Raw genomic sequence first — 19,514 nt, forward strand, 5'->3', positions numbered from 1 at the left:
AGCCCATTTGAGTCCAGTGAACTCCTTGTCATGTTCAAGAAACCAGTTTGAGATGATCTGAGCTTTGTGACATGGTGTGTTATCCTTCTGGATGGAGTCATTAGAAGATGGGGACACTGCGATGATAAATTGGTGGACACGGGCAGCGACAATACTCAGGTAGGCTGTGGCATTGAAACGATGCTCAGTTGGTACAAAGGGGCCCAAAGTGTGCCAAGAAAATATCCCCCACACCATCACACCACCGGCACCAGCTTGAACCATGACAACAAAGCAGGATGGATCCCTGCTTTCATGTTGTTGACCCCACCATCTGAATGTCACGGCAGAAATCGAGACTCATCACATCAGGCAACATTTTTCCAGTCTTCTATTGTCCAATTTTGGTGAGCCCGTGTGAATTGCAGCCTCAGTTGCCAGTTCTTAGCTGACAGAAGTGTCACCCGTTGTGGTCTCCTGCTGCTGTAGCCCATCAGCTTCAAGGTTTGACGTGTTGTGTGTTCAGAGCTGCTCTTCTGCACACCTCAGTTGTAATGAGTGGTTGTTTAAGTTCCTGTTACCTTTTTATCAGTTTGAACCAGTCTGTCCATTTTCCTCTCACCTCTGGCATCAACAAGACATTTTTACCCAGAGAACTGACCCTCACTGATATTTTCCCTTTTTCAGACCACTCTCTGTAAACCCTAAAGATGGTTGTGCGTGAAAATCCCAGTAGATCAGCAGTTTCTGAAACTCCGCAGACCAGCCCGTCTGATACCAACAGCGATGCCACATTCACAATGGCGTAGGAAGGCGAGTGTGGTGGGTGCAGCCCACACCGGGTACCAGCTCTGAGGGGGTGACAAGAAATTGCTGGTTTTGTATTAATGCGCCTTTTTGTTACATAAAATAATATGTCAAATAATTTACATAGGCTTTAACAATCCCTAATTGCAGCAAATTGCGGGTGAACGATGTGATGCTGTAATGATTTAGTATTATTGTGTGGTGCGTGGGGGGAGGGGGTGTTCTGTCTCATTTCTTTTGAACTGTGCTGGTGCTCAAGTAAACAAACAACCGGTCCTGTGACTCATTGTCTCATCCCTGCCACAAATATATCATCGCCGCAAGTCGTTGTGTGCAACATGATGATATTTTTAACGGAACATCATAATAATATAGTTGGCGCAAAACGTTTTAGACAGTAGGGTGGATAGGCATTGTCCACTCTAGAACCGACCATAAAGTAAAGTTTACTTTAGGATCGTTCTACGAGCGAACGGACAATATCTCCCTCCCCATCCCACTATCTTAAAGCCCCTATATATACGAGCCGGGACACACAACGAAATCATGTGTCACAATTCTGGTTAACTGGCGATTTGGCGTAATTATTTTTTTTACAGAAATTCCATGCCTAAGAATATTTCTAAAAGCCACCAAAGTTCCAAAAGAAGAATCTCTTGATTGGACTTCCTTAAGATTCTTAGAGTTTGTGGTTGAATATGAACTTTTAGACTCTGTTCCCAATCTCACTTTAGCATTAAGATTTTTCTTAACTTTATGTGTTTCTGTTGCATCATGTGAGAGTAGTTTTTCGAAACTCAAACTAATTAAGAATTATCTCAGATCCACTATGAACCAAGCACGACTCTCTAGCTTAGCCATTTTGTCAATTGAAAATAGTGTAGCGGAAGGTATCGATTTTGATGACGCAATTTCAAAATTTGCAGAACAAAAAGTTAGAAAGAAGAGATTCTAAGTATCATGTTAAAGTACAGTTTGTTGGATTACAGCCTAGAGAACGAAACTTGTAAACAATTGAGTTTTCATTAAATTGTATTATAATAATAATAAAGTTATGCACTAGGTACTATCACTATGAAAAAAGATTTCTTACATTGTACATTAAACTGGCTTATTAATAAAAAGGCATTTTACTTTTTTTTTTATTCATAAAAAATTGTTTACAAAATAATTAACATTATGCCCTCTTTACTTAACCAATTGAAAAAAAACTGCTTTCTCAATAAGTTTCATTTTATATTTGGGTGGACATGGGGGTGACAAGTTTAAACTCTGCACCAGGTGCCACCAGACCTTGCTACGCCACTGCACATTCAAAGACAAATATATATATATATACTAGACATTAAGCCCGTTACAATAACGGGCGCTAGAACAGTAGTCTATAAACATTAGTAGGAACAGTCCATATTAAATGGCAAGGGACCTTTTACCTCATTAAATTTTTTCCGTACAATGCCTGTAATTTTCTCTGACAGTAATACTGGCTTTGCTGTCCGTAATATGCATTTAATTTTCTGTCACAACGGTGGGCAATCAGCAGATTCTCCCCAGCAACTGATGTAATGTGCGCAAAAATAAATCTACTTTTAAAAGGCATCATATTGTAATATCATGAAAATTCGTATATTTAGGAAAACCCCTTCAACGACTGACACTTTACACTTTACCAGGCCAAGTATGTTAATCGCAAATCTGACATCCTCAGAGTGAACACTTGCACAACAACAAACATTAATCCCACCTCTTTGGGGAAGCTGGTCTCCGCGTCTCAGTACTCGATTGGATTTTTCGTGTTTTATGTTTGAGGTCTTACCTCATTTACCGAAATCCGATTGGATCAGCCGCACAATACTTTATAGGTCCTGCCCTCTCTGTCTTGTGTGACGCGTCAGGCGGCCTTTGAAGCATCTGCATTGAAGCATCGCACCATGCCCCATGCCCCATGCATGTGCACTTCACCAGAAGACACACACACACAGGGGTTTTATTAAAGAGGAGATTATATATATATATATATATATATATATATATATATATATATATATATATATATATATATATATATATATACACATACAGTACTGTGCAAAAGTTTTAGGCAGGTATGAAAAAATGCTGTAAACAAAGAATGCTTTCAAAAATGGAAGTGCTAATCATTTATTTTCATCAATCAACAAAATGCAGTGAATGAACAAAAGAGAAATCTAAATCAAATCAATATTTGGTGTGACCACCCTTTGCCTTCAAAACAGCATCAGTTCTTCTAGGTACACTTGCACACAGTTTTTGAAGGAACTCGGCTGGTAGGTTGTTCCAAACATCTTGGAGAACTAACCACAGATCTTCTGTGGATGTAGCCTTCCTCACATCCTTCTGTCTCTTCATTAAATCCCAGACACACTTGATGATGTTGAGATCAGGACTCTGTGGGGGCCATACCATCACTTCCAGGACTTGCAGAAATGCAGCCCCAAACGTTCAAGGACCCTCCACCATGCTTCACTGTTGCCTGCAGACACTCATTATTGTACCGCTCTCTAGCCCTTCGATGAACAAACTGCCTTCTGCTACAGCCAAATATTTCAAATTTTGACTCATCAGTCCAGAGCACCTGCTGCCATTTTTCTGCACCCCAGTTCCTATGTTTTCGTGCATACTTGAATCACTTGGCCTTGTTTCCACGTCGGAGGTATGGCTTTTTGGCTGCAACTCTTCCATGGAGACCACTTCTGGCCAGACTTCTCCGGACAGTAGATGGGTGTACCTGGGTCCCACTGGTTTCTGCCAGTTCTGAGTTGATGGCACTGCTGGACATCTTCTGATTTCAAAGGGTAATAAACTTGATGTGTCTTTCATCTGCTGCACTAAGTTTCCTTGGCCGACCACTGCGTCTATGATCCTCAACGTTGCCCGTTTCTTTGTGCTTCTTCAAAAGAGCTTGAACAGCACATCTTGAAACCCCAGTCTGCTTTGAAATCTTTGTCTGGGAGAGACCTTGCTGATGCAGTAGAACTACCTTGTGTCTTGTTGCTGTGCTCAATCTTGCCATGACATGAAACTGTCTTCCACAACCTCACCTTGGTAGCAGAGTTTGGCTGTTCCTCACCCAGTTTGAAGCCTCCTACACAGCTGTTTCTGTTTCAGTTAATGACTGTGTTTCAACCTACGTGTGACATTGATGATCATTAGCACCTGTTTGGTAGAACTGGTTGATCAGACACCTGACTAGAATGCTACAAAATGTCTGACTTTGTGCAAGTGGACCTACAAGAATTGATGCTGGTTTGAAGGCAAAAGGTAGTAACACCAAATATTGATTTGATTTAGATTTCTCTTTTGTTCGCTCACTTTGCATTTTGTAAATTGATAACAATAAACAATCATTATTTATATTTCTGAAAGCATTCTTTGTTTACAGCATTTTTTCACACCTGCCTAAAACTTTTGCACAGTACTATATATTATATATCACACTAGGGGGCTCCGCCCACTACTCGCTTCGCTCGCCCACCCCTGGGTTTGGTTTACTGGATATACAATTTAAAGGGACTGTTATTTTCATGGGAATTGTTACATATACATTATTTTCACTTTTACTTTAAAACTTTTGTATAAACAGTACTGTACTTGTCCTTTATTTCCGGCCCCGGGTGTGGTTAAATCTCTTTCTCGCAGGATGTATAATGCTACTTGTGTTGTGAAGAAGGGTCGGCTGAACGCACGCTAAGGAGATGCCGTCGGATCATCTGCTGGCTTGTTGCTGCTGCTGCTGGCGTGCTGCGTATTCTGCTTGTCGCGCTGCGCGTCGATCATTTACAAGCAGCTGTCCTTTTTCCACTTCGCGTCTCTGCCGCTCATGTTGTGAATGGGGAGGTTTAATAATAATAATAATAATAATAATAATTCATTACATTTATATAGCGCTTTTCTCAGTACTCAAAGCGCTATCCACACAGGGAGGAACCGGGAAGCGAACCCACAATCTTCCACAGTCTCCTTACTGCAAAGCAGCAGCACTACCACTGCACCACCTGTGAGGTTTGGCTGAACGCATGCTAAGGAGAAGTGGTCGGATCATCTGCTGGCTTGCTGCTGCTGGCGAGCTGCGTGTTCTGCTTGTCGTTTTAAGAGCTGGGAGCACATGAAGCGTATCTGCCAAAAGCATTCCAACAGGCTGCTAGGTTAGATGTCCGTGAACTTGTTTTAAATGTCGTCTCACGTGACATTGAAGTGTCTCTCGGTGGGACGTCAAATTGTCTTCCGAGAAGATCACATCTCTTTCCCTAGTCTCCCTTCCAAGATTTTTTTTTTATAATAGAGAGATATATTCACACACACACAAACACTGTGGAACGTGACCCGGACACAGACAGGTAGACATGTTTAAAAGCACCACCACACATTTATTTACAGTCACTATTTACAACACAGTGCACACAAACCCCTTAAACCCCCCCAAAGTCCAGGCCAACAACACACTATGCCTCTTTCTCATCAGGCCGCTTCCTTGCCTTTTCCAAGACCTTGTCTTCTCGTCCTCCTGACTCCAGCCCCTGAATGGAGGGAGGCGGCCCCTTTTATGACCATCCGGATGTGCTCCAGGTGCCTCCTGCCAATCTTCCGCCGGCACTCCCCAGTGTGGCGGAAGTGCCGGCTGCGCACCCGGAAACACTCCGGGTGTCCCCGATCCTCTTCCCCCCCAGCACTTCCGGGTGTGGCGGAAGTGCTGAGGTCCAGGGCTCCCAAGGCATTGGGGCAGCACCCTGGCGGTGACCACGGGCCCCTACAGGTTTGAGCTTCAAAGCTCCCCATAGCCACCAGGGCGGTCACCCCCACGTGGTCTGGGGGAGGCGTAAGCGGTCCTCCGGGGCCTTCAGGCCGGGTCACCCCCCACAGCCACCTGTGACAACACACACACACAAACATATGCACATAATGCCTTGGGTTATTCCTATGAGGACCAGGCTGCAAAATATAAAATCACAAAGAATTTCCTTCCAGGTGCCTCACGGCTTGTGGTCCCTCACTGTCTTGACGGATATCAAAGTATTCTAAGACAGCAGCCAGCGACCCCACCCTGTAAGGTCTGATCCATGGAATTAAATATAGACATTCGCATCCTTAAGGCTCCACCCCAATTTAAAATGTCTGCTCCCAAACATTTTTGACTGGCCCTTGGTCACCATCCCCTGTGAAGCGCCTTGAGCATGGGAAAGGCACTATATAAATAAAATGTATTATTATTAAACTGGCATTTTGCTTCTGTGACACAGCCATGAAAAAACACATTTTTTTAATCAATACAGAAAAATAAGGGGGTATTTTAGAAAATGACTATTGGGGGCAGTAAAGAGCTGTTGTGGGTTACCTTGGCTGCTCCCAGCTGCTCCTTTCGAAATTTCTCCAGAGGCTTTAGAAGTGTTTCATTGATGTTGATCATCTAGGAGAAATAACACAAATTAATTTTGAGTTCTGTCCTGACCATACACACACAAACAGTGAAACAAACAATCAAGGTTTTACGCTATAGCGCCTTTCACCGGGCACCACAAGAACTTTTTGTTTTGCCAGGTGGCTCAGTGGTTATTGCTGCTGCTAAACAGCAGATGTAATCAAATCTAGAGTTAATGGTGGCCGGAGTCTATCCTGGCAGTATATTGGTGATGACAGCCCTGGAGGGTCACTCACATGGGTCCAATTTAGTGTCACCATTTAACTTAAACTGCTTTTCTTCAGGGAAAAAAAAAAACCTAGAGCACCCAGAGAAAACTCCACACAGACACTAGGAGAACATGCGGGCTCCACACAGACAACCTCCAGGCAGAGGATTTGATCCCAGGGCACTGCTAAGCTCTGTGTCACTGTGCCACCACATGCTTGCCCATTGTTTTCTGGCAGGGGTCTCCAGCTCTAGTCCTGGAGGGCCACAGTGGCTGCAGGTTTTCATTCTAACCATTTTCTTAATTAGTGACCTGTTTTTTGCTGCTAATTAACTCCTTTTGAATTCATTTTAATTGAATTGTTTGTTAAGATTTGTTCCCCTGAATTTCTTCATCGTTCCTCTGAATTGCTTCATTTCTTTCCTTAAACAGAAATGAAATGTGAAGTGAGTGAGCCGAGAGAAGACCAACTAAGTCAGGGCCTCAAACCAATTTCACTCCAACCAGTTGCTTAATCAGGCGCTGATTCTTGTCATTAATTAAACTCATTCTTTAATTCCATAGCTTGTTGCTGCTCTCATTATGCAGTAGCAGACATTTCTGAAATTGTTGACTTTCTCTTTTCTAAGAGCCCTGCTAAAATGTTTTGTGGACCTGAGCAGATCAACATTCCTGAGACCTTCACCTTTCTTTATTTTCAGATATTGTATGATGGACTCAGTTTGCTGCTCATGTTTTGGCTCATTTTGTATCTCATTATTGTTTGGCATCTAAATAAGGGAAAAGAAACAATTAAGGGGTCTGATTCGTCAAGAGAATGTCAGTTCAAATTAGTTCAAAAGAAGTTAATTAGCCGCAAAAACGGGTCAGTAATTAAGAAAAGGGTTAGAATGAAAACCAGCAGCCACTGCGGCCCTCCAGGACCAGAGTTGGGGGATTATGGCCAGTGTCACACATGCACGTCTGAGGCTCATTGGAGGTAAGCACTACCACTCTGGGACACAAGAGGGCGCTATTGCTGGCGACATCCTCTCCTTTCTCTCCCACAGCCCTGAGAAACCGCCTACTACAGAGGGAACTTGACTCCGCCCCTTCCATCTAATTGGCTCGTCTAATTCCGGAGAGAGCTGACAAGAGAGTGGAGCAGTTCACACTGCTTTCGGTTTACCGTTCCATTGAGTGCCAGTTTATTTTTTAGACCCGGTTGGTGCCCCAACATTTCCCCTCTGACCAGCGTGCGTTCCCAGGGTCGACGTCAAAAGTTCTAAAGAACAAAACAGTTGGCAGAACATGCCAACTGACTAAACTCTGCCAGCACCATTCCATATAAGTGGAGAGATATGATCACTTGGCAGCCTTCCGTAAACTTCATTTTCAAAAATACCCACAGTGACCCAGCCCTGGTGAAAAGCTCTGTGCGTGTCACTTAGACAGGAAACCAGCAACAAAATTCAGGGCAGGGTTCATGAAGGGACCGGAGTCTGTCATGGCAGCACTGGGCCCAAGGGAGGAGGATATCCCAGAATGGGACAAATCAGCTAACTTGCACTCACACATGGCCATTAAAGGTACAACAGAGGAGGATCACAGTTTAGTAGCTTCATACAGGGTTGTGGTCCTAAGTCCGTATCTCAAGGGGAATCCTAATACAAAGCATCAACACCTTAGTGACAAACAAGGGTAGGCTTGGCAGAGTTACAGTATTTCTTTAACCTTCGATGGAAACACACAGCTAGTAGGTGTCGGGACTTGGGAATCCCAACAGCACATATGTTTCAAAAATTCACCCTATTGCCAAAAGTATTGGGGCGCCTGCCTTAACACACACATGAACTTTAATGACATCCCGTTCTGAATACATAGGCTTTAATATGGAGTTGGCCCACCCTTTACAGCTCTAACAGCTTCAGCTCTTCTGGGAAGGCTTTCCACAAGGTGTAGGAGTGTGTTGATGGGAATTCTGGACCAGGAGAGTATTTGTGAGGTCAGGCAGTGATGTTGGACGAGAAGGCCTGTCTCGCTCGCAGTCTCCGCTCGAATTCATCCCAAAGGTGTTCTGTCGGGTTGAGTTCAGGGCTTTGTGCAGCCACACCAAACTTGCTCCTCCATTTCTTTACAGGCCTTGCTTTGTGCACTGGTGCGTCCTCAGTCATGTTGTCATCCCCAAACTGGTCCCACAAAGTTGGGAGCATGAAATTGTCCAAAATGGCTTTGTATGCTGAAGCATTAAGAGTTCCTTTCACTGGAACTAAGGGGGCCAAGCCCAACCCCACACCATAACCCCCCCGAACCAAACTTTACACTTGGCACAATGCAGGCAGGCAGGCAAGTCCCGTTCTCCTGGCCAGACTGGTCTACCGGATTGCGTGATTCGTCACTCCACTGCACACGTCTGCACTGCTCTCAAGTCCAGTTGTGTCTGGTGGGCTTTACACCATTGCATTCGCCACTTTGCACTGCACTTGGTGATGTCACCTGTTGGCCATGGAGACCCATTCCATGAAGCTCTTTCTCTCTACGCTGCACTGTTCTTGAGCTTTTGGAGGTCTGTAGCTATCGACTCTGCAAAAAGTTGCCGACTTCTGCCCACCTCAGCATGCGCTGTCCCTGCTCTGTGACTTGACGTGGCCCAGCACTTCATGGCTGAGTTGCTGTTTTTCCCAATTGCTTCCACTTTGTTATAATACCACTAACGGTCGACTGTGGATTATTTAGTAGAGAGGAAATGTCACGAATGGACTTATGGCACAGGTGGCATCCTATCATGGGAGCCCGTGCTGGAATTCACTGAGCTCCTGAAAGCGACCCATTCTGTCACAAATGTTTGTAGAAGCCAGCAGTCTGCATGCCAAGGGGCTTGATGTTATACACCTGTGGCCATGGGAGTGATTGGAACTCCTGAATTCAAGGATTTGGAGGGGGTCCCAATACTTTTGGCAATATAGCATAATTTCAAATTGCCCTCATGGGTGGGAAATACCATCAATACCCCAACTAGATGCAAGAAAGGGTCCAAGAAAATCTTTACAAAACAAAAAGGTTTAAATTGACCAAAGGCTCTGCAATAGATGAAGCTCCAAAGAGCTCAAAGTAAGTGCTGGAAAAGACAAGGCAGTCACAGCAATAAAGTCCCAAATCAGAAATAAGACAGAGCACAGGTTCGAAAATCCACAAAGACAGTCTAACCCAGAGATGTAGTTGAGAAACAAAGCGCAGGTTCAATAAAACAAAGCAGAAGCACAAGGCCCAAAAAACACTAAAGACACACTCCTCTCCTCTGGCACATTCACAATGAACTGCAGGGGGCTATGGGAGGCCCGCCCATAAATAAGCTGGAGGGCCGTTCCTGGCAGTGACTGGCAGGTGGCTCTGCCCCTTAGGGAACCACCCACAAAAGACAAAGGACATAACCTTAGGTCATTGTCACTTACTATTTAACACAAAGAAAAATGCACATCTCTCTCGATATATATAAAATCCAACGTCTATCTGTCTGTTCGCTTTTCACGAGAGAACTACTTCACACATTTAGATCGTTTTTTTTCTAGAATTTACTTGAACATTCTGGATGATTTTGCGACTCTCTCATTGTGCTATGTATCATAGTTCGCTTGCGGCACCGATTTATTCACTCAAATCCAAGAGAGAGGCTGCAGGCTGAGGGGAGGGGGAGGCGGGGCCTCAAGTGTAGGGAGCAGGGCAGGGCCTCAAGAGTAGGGTGGGGCCTCAAGAGTAGGGAGCTGGGTGGGGCCTCAGGAGTAGGGTGGGGCCTCAAGAGTAGGGAGCTGGGTGGGGCCTCAGGAGTAGGGAGCTGGGTGGGGCCTCAGGAGTAGGGAGCTGGGTGGGGCCTCAGGAGTAGGGAGCTGGGCCTCAGGAGTAGGGAGCTGGGCAGGGCCTCCTCACTCACTTGCCAGCCTCAGTTCAAGTTGCTCTACCTCTCGCCACATGTTGGAGTGCACTTCACCTCCGCTTAGCTAGCGATAACCTGTTTGTTCAGCAGACATCATCAGATAGCAGACAGGCTTGGGCAGATGAAATGTAATGTTAGTAAATATAAAGAATTACACATCAAAAGTAAAAATGTGAGGTCTGAATACACAATGAGAGGTCTGAAAATTAAAAACACACCTTATGAGAAGGATTTAGGAGTCGTAGTGGACTCGACACCATTTTCTATAATTTGCTTGAACATTCCGGTTGATTTTGCGACTTCTCTCATTCCACTAAGAATTATAGTTCGCTTGTGGTACCGATTTATTTGCACGAATCTGAGAGACAGAGGCTGCAGGCTGAGGGGAGGGGGAAGCGTGAAGTCAGGCGTGGGGTGCCGGGCAGGGCCCTCCTCACTGTCCTGTTTCAGTACTACATGGGCGTAGCCGCGAGGGACAGCTAGTAATAAATAAAAGAAATGGACACAAATAAATAGCATGAAATTGGACAAAACAAACAAAAAACGTGGGGAAATGCTGGATGAAATATGATATTGGGACCCCTGGCAGCCATTAAAAGAACATTTGAACAGAAAGGAGCATCTAACATGGGAAAGGCGCTATATAAATAAAATGCATTATTTTATTAGAACATGGTTGCTGACCAGGTCATCAGTACATGACTACAGACTTCAGGGTTCCACATCGGGGGGGACATACATTATGGCAAACTGTCCACATAACCCCCTAGTGGACAGAAGAGGAAGAGGACCTCAAATGGCCTTTTGACATAACATAAGTACTACATAACATAAAGAGATGAGGCACGTATGGTCATACCACACCACACTACTCGGTTACATAGTCAGTCCGTGGGTCTCTAGTTCTTTTGTGTGAAGGAAAACTTCCCAGTGTTTGTGTGAAATCTGCCCTGAGTGAATTTCCAACTGTGTTCTTGATGAACTCATTTTAAAGTCACCGTCTCAATCCACTGCACCAATTCACTTCATAATTTTAAACACTTCACTCAGGTCTCCTCTTAATCTCCAGTAAAGGCTCAGCTCTTTTAATCTTTCCTGATAACTCATCCCCTGTAGTCCTGAATCAGCCGAGTTGTTCTTCTCTGGACTTTCTCTAGTGCTGTTATGTCTTTATGGAGACCAAAACTGCACTCAGGACTCCAGCTGTGGCCTCACCAGTGTGTTATAAAGCTTGAGCAGAACCTCCTGTGACTTGTACTCCATAAATCAAGGCGCTATATAACCTGACATTCTGTTAGCCTTCTTAATGGCTTCTGAACACTGTCGGGAAGTTGACAGCTTTGAGTCCATTACGACTCCTAAATACTTCTCAAAAGGTGGACTTTCAACTTTCAGACCTCCCATTGTGTATTCAAACCTCACATTTTTATGTCCTGTGTGTAATACTTTATATTTACTGACTTTACTTTTTTTTTTTTACTTAAACTGTTAAGGCTCAGCTCTTTTAATCTTTCCTCATTACTCATCCCCTGTAGCCCTGAATCAGCCGAGTTGCTCTCTTCCGGACCTTCTCTAGTGCTGCTATGTCCTTTTTGTAGCCTGGAGACCAAAACTGCACCCAGTACTCCAGATGAGGCCTCACCAGTGTGTTATGAAGCTTGAGCCAAACCTCCTGTGACTTGAAATCCACACATCAAGGCGCTATATAACGTGACATTCCGTTAGCCTTTTTCATGGCTTCTGAACACTGCCTGGCAGTTGACAGTGTTGAGTCCACTACGACTCCTAAGTCCTTCTCAGAAGGCGGACACTCGATTTTCAGACCCCCCATTGTGTATTCAAACCTAACATTTTTACTTCCTATGTGTAATTCTTTATATTTACTGTCATTACATTTTCTTTTTACTTCAACTGTAAAGGCTCAGCTCTTTTAATATTTCCTCATAACTTGTCCCCTGTAGCCCTGAATCAGCCAAGTTGCTCTTCTCTGGACTTTCTCCAGTGCTGCTATGTCCTTTTTGTAGCCTGGAGACCAAACCTGCACCCAGGAGTCCAGATGAGGCCTCACCAGTGTGTTATAAAGCTCACCAGTCCTGTCTACTAAACTCCTATGAAATGACATCAAGTCGAGTTCTGAAGGCCCCCTAATGTCCTCCTGTCCACCATACTACTTGGTCTCTTATTTCAGGTGTCTGTGATTCTCTGTTTTAAGAAAAACTTCCTAATGTTTGTGCCAAGTTTACCCTTCACAAGTTTCCAACGGTGTCCCTGTGTTCTTGATGAACCATCTCGATTCACTGGACTAATTCACTTCATAATTTTGAACACTTCAGTCAAGTCTCCTCTTAATCTCCTTTTACTTAAACTGTAAAGGCTCAAGGGTGGCATGGTGGTGGAGTGGGTAGCGCTGCTGCCTCGCAGTAAGGAGACCTGTGGTTCACTTCCCGGGTCCACCCTGCGTGGAGTTTGCATGTTCTCCCTGTGTCTGCATGGGTTTCCTCCCACAGTCCAAAGACATGCAGGTTAGGTGCATTGGCGATCCTACATTGTCCCTGGTGTGTAGGTGTGTGTGTGTGCCCTGCAGTGGGCTGGCGCCCTGCCCAGGGTTTGTTTCCAGCCTTGCACCCTGTGTTGGCTGGGATTGGCTCCAGCAGACCCCCCATGACCCTGTAGTTAGGATATAGCAGGTTGGATAATGGATGGATGAATGGATGTAAAGGCTCAGCTCTTTTAACCTTTCCTCATAACTCATCCTCTATAGCCCTGAATCAACCGAGTTGCTCTTCTCTGGACCTTTTCTAGTGCTGTTATGTCTTTATGAAGACCAAAACTGCCCACCGTACTCCAGATGAGGCCTCACCAGTGTGTAATAAAGCTTGAGCAGAACCTCCTGTGACTTGTACTCCACACATCAAGGCGCTATATAACCTGACATTCTGTTAGCCTTCTTCATGGTTTCTATTCACGATCTGGATGTTGACTCCCAGGTTCTTTTCATGACATGAACTTTCACTTGCGTTGTGAACTGGGAAGACTCATACAAGCCTCCAGTGTGGAACCCCATGCCAGAAAGATGTGTTTCAGTCCCCAACAACCAGCCAAAATTTGAATGATCAAGTTCAAAAGCTAAATGGTAGCACACACACACACACTTGTACACACTATCTGGGAGTTTATTACACTCTATGGCCTTACATTCACCAGTTCACTCATTCAGTCACTGAAGTCTGTTCTTAACGCTTACCATAATTTCTCTTTGGTCCTCAAGATTTTTGAGGAAGACAGAAAATTCATGAAGAGATTCATCTGCAAGAAAAAGATTCAAGTATAAGACATCAATTTCATTTTACGTTTTGATTCAAAACTGAACAAAACTGGCAAACACAAAGCCAAATGCCGGTTAGCTGGCCGTGTTCTGCTTACTAAAACAAGTAACGCACAGCAAAATGGCGGCGCTCATTAAACACTTTAGGGCTCACCAATGCACTTCTCGTCGTCAGTCTTGGCATCTCCAATGTACTCAAATTTAAAGTCAGAGAGAGACTGGGCAAACTTGCGTTGAGCTGCGATGATATCTGCAAGAAACAGAAATGAAGTCATGTAAGAATGGACCATAAATAGATAGGAAAGGCACTATATAAGAAACAGACAGGCACTGTATGACAGAGAGAAAGATGGGACAGACTCACTAATTTAAACACAAGGTGACAGGGATGCTGGAGCCTAAGATGGTAATACGGGGTGAAAGGCAGAAACAGACCCTGGTGAGGGTGCCTGTTAAATTTGTACTGATTTGTTTTCACCCATTTCTTTACTTTTAAACATCCTCAGATAGCAGGATATGAATGGCACAGTATGACTGACAGACAGACAGATAGACATGAAAGGCACTATATAACAGACCACCGGTGTGTGGTCTTCAGGAAAAAAACAACCCAAGACTCCTTAACATACAGTTTTACTATACTGGTGAACTTGGAGAGGCATCAGCTGACTATTAAAAATGACCCGGTGCAGAGGACGAGGACCCACCTTGTGCTTGCTGCCCCACTGGCTCTCGTAAGAAGACACCGGCAATGTCATATCTTAGCCATACGAGTCCAATTAATCTGTGTGTAGAGAAAATCCCTCCAGATAGACAATGTTTTTAGTGAAAACTTCAAGCCTTGCCCTCCATTGCGGAGGTGTTTCACTTGCACGTTGTTGAGAAGAGGAGTTTTTGGTTCGTTTTAACGTTGCATTTTTTCATCTGTGTCATTAGCTGCACCCATGTCTTTCATATTGAGATACGTACAAGTGGCAAAAAAATGGAAAAGTGCATACAAGCGCCATCTAGAGGCTGTGATTGAGCATTAGCAGAGCACACTGCTCCATACACACACACATATACACACAGGTCTTTCATTTATATATGTCAGATAGATAGATAGATAGATAGATAGATAGATAGATAGATAGATAGATAGATAGATAGATAGATAGATAGATAGATAGATAGATAGATAGATACGGAAATTATTCAGACCCCCCTTCAATTTTTCACTCTTTGTTATATTGCAGCCATTTGCTTAAATCATTTAAATTAATTTTTTCCGTCATTAATGTACACACAGCACCCCATATTGACAGACAAAAAAAGAATTTTTGAAATTGTTGCAGATTTGTTAAAAAAGAAAAACTGAAATATCACATGGTCCTAAGTATTCAGACCCTTTGCTCAGTATTTAGTAGAAGCACCCTTTTGAGCTAATACAGCCATGAGTCTTTTTGGGAAAGATGCAACAAGTTTTTCACACCTGGATTTGGGGATCCTCTGCCATTCCTCCTTGCAGATCCTCTCCAGTTCTGTCAGGTTGGATGTAAACGTTGGTGGGATTTTTTTAGGTCTCTCCAGAGATGCTCAACTGGGTTTAAGTCAGGGCTCTGGCTGGGCCATTCAAGAACAGTCACAGAGTTGTTGTGAAGCCACTCCTTCATTATTTTAGCTGTGTGGTTTATGGTCGTTGTCTTGTTGGAAGTTAAACCTTCGGCCCAGTCTGAGGTCCTTAGCACTCTGGAGAAGGTTTTTGTCCAGGATATCCCTGTACTTGGCCGCATTCATCTTTCCCTCGATTGCAACCAGTCGTCCTGTCCCTGCAGCTGAAAAACACCCCTACATCATGATGCTGCCACCGCCAAGCTTCACTGTGGGGACTGTATTGGACAAGTGATGAGCAGTGCCTGGTTGTCTCCACACATACCGCTTAGAATTAAGGCCAAAAAGTTCTATCTTGGTCTCATCAGACCAGAGAATCTTATTTCTCACCATCTCAGAGTCCTTCAGGTGTCTTTTAGCAAACTCCATGCGGGCTGTCATGTGTCTTGCACCGAGGAGAGGCTTCCGACAGGCCACTCTGCCATAAAGCCCTGACTGGTGGAGGGCTGCAGTGATGGTTGACTTTCTACAACTTTCTCCCATCTCCTAACTGCATCTCTGGAGCTCAGCCAAAGTGATCTTTAGGTTTTTCTTTACCTCTCTCACCAAGGCTCTTCTCCCCCGGTAGCTCAGCTTGGCCGGATGGCCAGCTGTAGGAAGGGTTCTGGTCGTCCCAAACGTCTTCCATTTAAGGATTATGGAGGCCACTGTGCTCTTGGGAACCTTAAGTGCAGCAGAAATGTTTTTGTAACCTTGGCCAGATCTGTGCCTTGCCACAATTCTGTCTCTGAGCTCTTCAGGCAGTTCCTTTGACCTCAGGATTCTCATTTGCTCTGACATGCATTGTGAGCTGTAAGGTCTTATATAGACAGGTGTGTGGCTTTCCTAATCAAGTCCAATCAAAATAATCAAACACAGCTGGACTCAAATGAAGGTGATCTCAAGGATGATCAGAAGAAATGGAAAGCACCTGAGTTAAATATATGAGTGTCACAGCAAAGGGTCTAAATACTTAGGACCATGTGATATTTCAATTTTTCTTTTTTAATAAATCTGCAACAATTTCAAAAATTCTTTTTTTTGTCTGTCAATATGGGGTGCTGTGTGTACATTAATGAGGAAAAAAATTAATTTAAATGATTTTAGCAAATGGCTGCAATATAACAAAGAGTGAAAAATTGAAGGGGGTCTGAATACTTTCCGTACCCACTGTAGATAGATATGGAAGGTACTATATGATAGATAGTGTGAAAGGCGCTATATAGCGCCCGACCCGGCACAGACTGATGCAGAGGCACGTACTTAAACAGATTTTTATTTTCTCTTCAGCCGTGGGGCACACCTTCCCCGTGTCCCACAGGCCCAACACAGTCCCGCAAAGCACAACACACCAAAACACTCTTCTCCTTGACCACCACTCCTCCTCTAGCTTAAGTCCTCCTCCTCCCGACTCTGGCTCTCGAGTGGTGGTGGTTGACCCTTTTTATAACCCACCCGGAAGCGTTCTAGGTGCTTGACCACCCGGTCCTAATTGCACTTCCGGGTGGGGCTGCAGATTCATCCAGCCGGACTGTTGGAACCAGACAGCCCCCCCGGGCCCCAACCAAGCTATGGAGGACTCCATCTCCCATGGATCCCTGCGGGAGGTTGGGGAATCAGCGTCGGCCAGGGAGGCTGCCACCAAGCGCCCCGGGGGAGGTATTCAGCTGTCCATGGCTGCTCCCCCAGAACATACACAGCAGGGGCGTCCCGGCCGGGCATGGGACCTGGCCGTTCGTCACAATAGATAGATGGATGGATAGAAAGATAGAGTGAAAGGCACTATATGATAGATAGATAGATAGATAGATAGATAGATAGATAGATAGATAGATAGATAGATAGATAGATAGATAGATAGATAGATAGATAGATAGATAGATAGATAGATAAGGCACTATATGATTTATTTTGAGAGCAGACATGATGGCACTGTACATGGTCAATGTCTTAGCAGTAAGGTAACTGGCTGAACCCTCAGTGTTTCTTCTGGCCTGCACTATGCATTCTAACAGAAATGACATCATTACCTGCGCCAGGTGATAGACGTTACCCGCTAAGACGCTGGCACTTTATGCCATTTCCGGACCATACCACCCCGAGAATGCAGAGGTGAGGCGCTATAATGCCACACATAATCTTGAGCTCTCAGTGGTGATACTCTTGAATGCGAGGGGGTGAAGTCGCAATGCATCAGGAGGGAGGTTGCTCTACCAGCCAATGAAGTTCTGCAGGATCGTTCATGATTGCATATGTATGATCTTGATTAGCATGCTCCATATATGGATGTTTCAGGGAGGCGTTCGAGGCACATTCATGTACGCACATTTACAAGGGGATTGTGCCTTATAACAGGTAAATTGCAGAGAAATGTCCGCACGTCAGGTTTTTATAAATCTATATATTTTTTTTGACATACACATTTTCCTGTTTTTTGTCGTGTGTTTGTTTTCACGCTTGAATCCATGTAAAGCTTTAAAAAATGAGGCCCCTGGGCCTACCCACAGATGCTGCAGAGCTCTTGGGGGTCCCGATTAAAAGATATAAATGTATTATATCCATCCATCCATCCATCCATCCATTATCCAACCCGCTGAATCCGAACACAGGGTCATGGGGGTCTGCTGGAGCCAATCCCAGCCAACACAGGGCACAAGGCAGGAACCAATCCCAGGCAGGGTGCCAACCCACCGCAGGACACACACAAACACACTCACACACCAAGCACACACTAGGGCCAATTTAGAATCGCCAATCCACCTAACCTGCATGTCTTTGGACTGTGGGAGGAAACCGGAGCGCCCGGAGGAAACCCACACAGACACGGGGAGAACATGCAAACTCCACGCAGGGAGGACCCGGGAAGCGAACCCAGGTCCCCAGGTCTCCCAACTGCGAGGCAGCAGCGCTACCCACTGCGCCACCGTGCCGCCCTGTATTATATTCAGATACTGAAAAAGTCAAAAAGAGTTGGCAGCATATTTCAGGAAAGATGGATCCTTGGTTTACTGCACTGACGTAAGTGGCCTACTGCAGAAACTTGGCAGAAGAATGGAGACTATTTATAGACACATCTGAAAGAAGGACTTTTAAACGGTTTTAAATATGCATCAATAGCTCCTGTTCATTTTGTGCATTTGAGAGAAATCTGAGAACTCTGAAAATATTCTGAGAAAAATATCTACAAGATGCATCCTTAGTTCATATGTGGAGACCTGAAAATTACAGTCGTGTGATAAAGTAAGTGCACCCCATAGAAATTGTTGACTTTGTCAATATACAGTATTTAAACAGGCAAACAGATGATCTTAATGCAAATTGGTCTTTGTTATTCCAACAGATGGAGCATCACACAGATTAGTACTTCTTTTATGAATCCCACACCAAACAGTGTATAATAGAGACATATGCATTGAAGTTGTCATTCCAACAGATGGCACATCACACACAATAGCACTGCTTTTATGAATCCCATACCAAATGGCATATAAGAGAGATGTGTATTGAATTTGTCATTCCAATAGATGGCACATCACATACAATAGCACTGCTTTTATGAATCCCATACCAAATAAGATAGAATGACAACTTCAATGAATATGTCTCTATTATAACAGATATGTGGAGACCTGAAAATTACAGTCGTGTGATAAAGTAAGTGCACCCCATAGAAATTGTTGACTTTGTCAATATACAGTATTTAAACAGGCAAACAGATGATCTTAATGCAAATTGGTCTTTGTTATTCCAACAGATGGAGCATCACACATATTAGCACTGCTTTTATGAATCCCATACTAAATGGTGTATAACAGAAACATATGCATTGAATGTATCATTCCAACAGATGGTGCATCACACACATTGGCACTGCTTTTATGAACCCCATAAAACAGTCCCATATAATAAGAGACATATGCATTGAATCTGTCACTCCAACAGATTGCGCATCACAAACATTTGTTGTAATGCATTTTATTTTTTGAAAAATGCAGTGCATTTTATTAGTACATGCATTGCAAAATACGTTCCAATTGTTGGAATTAGAACATTAGAGCTTCAAGGTAATTGACTTGAAGAACAACACAAGGAAAATTTACCTTTTTAATCATGTCTTCAACAAAAATATCAATTGATGTAATGGTGTACCGGGGAGTAAAAGTAACCCTCACTTGCCTCCTTTGGCAGAAATAAGTTTTTG

At 44.1% G+C, this 19,514-nt stretch overlaps 1 protein-coding gene across 13 annotated transcripts in view; it reads right to left on the bottom strand.

The window, feature by feature from the left end:
• The window catches only part of arhgap10 (Rho GTPase activating protein 10), a 204,789-nt gene that overhangs the window by 108,997 nt on the left and 76,278 nt on the right, over positions 1 to 19,514 (bottom strand). For all 13 annotated transcript variants that reach the window (XM_051928148.1, XM_051928146.1, XM_051928140.1 and 10 more), the window contains exons 2-4: positions 13,839 to 13,934; positions 13,604 to 13,665; positions 6,158 to 6,229 (exon numbers count right to left, since the gene is read on the bottom strand). In XM_051928148.1, coding sequence (XP_051784108.1) covers positions 6,158 to 6,229; positions 13,604 to 13,665; positions 13,839 to 13,934 — 230 coding nt within the window. The remainder of the gene's footprint in view (positions 1 to 6,157; positions 6,230 to 13,603; positions 13,666 to 13,838; positions 13,935 to 19,514) is intronic.

Source organism: Erpetoichthys calabaricus, chromosome 5 (assembly GCF_900747795.2).
Source record: "Erpetoichthys calabaricus chromosome 5, fErpCal1.3, whole genome shotgun sequence".
Classification (NCBI taxonomy): Eukaryota; Metazoa; Chordata; class Cladistia; order Polypteriformes; family Polypteridae; genus Erpetoichthys; species Erpetoichthys calabaricus.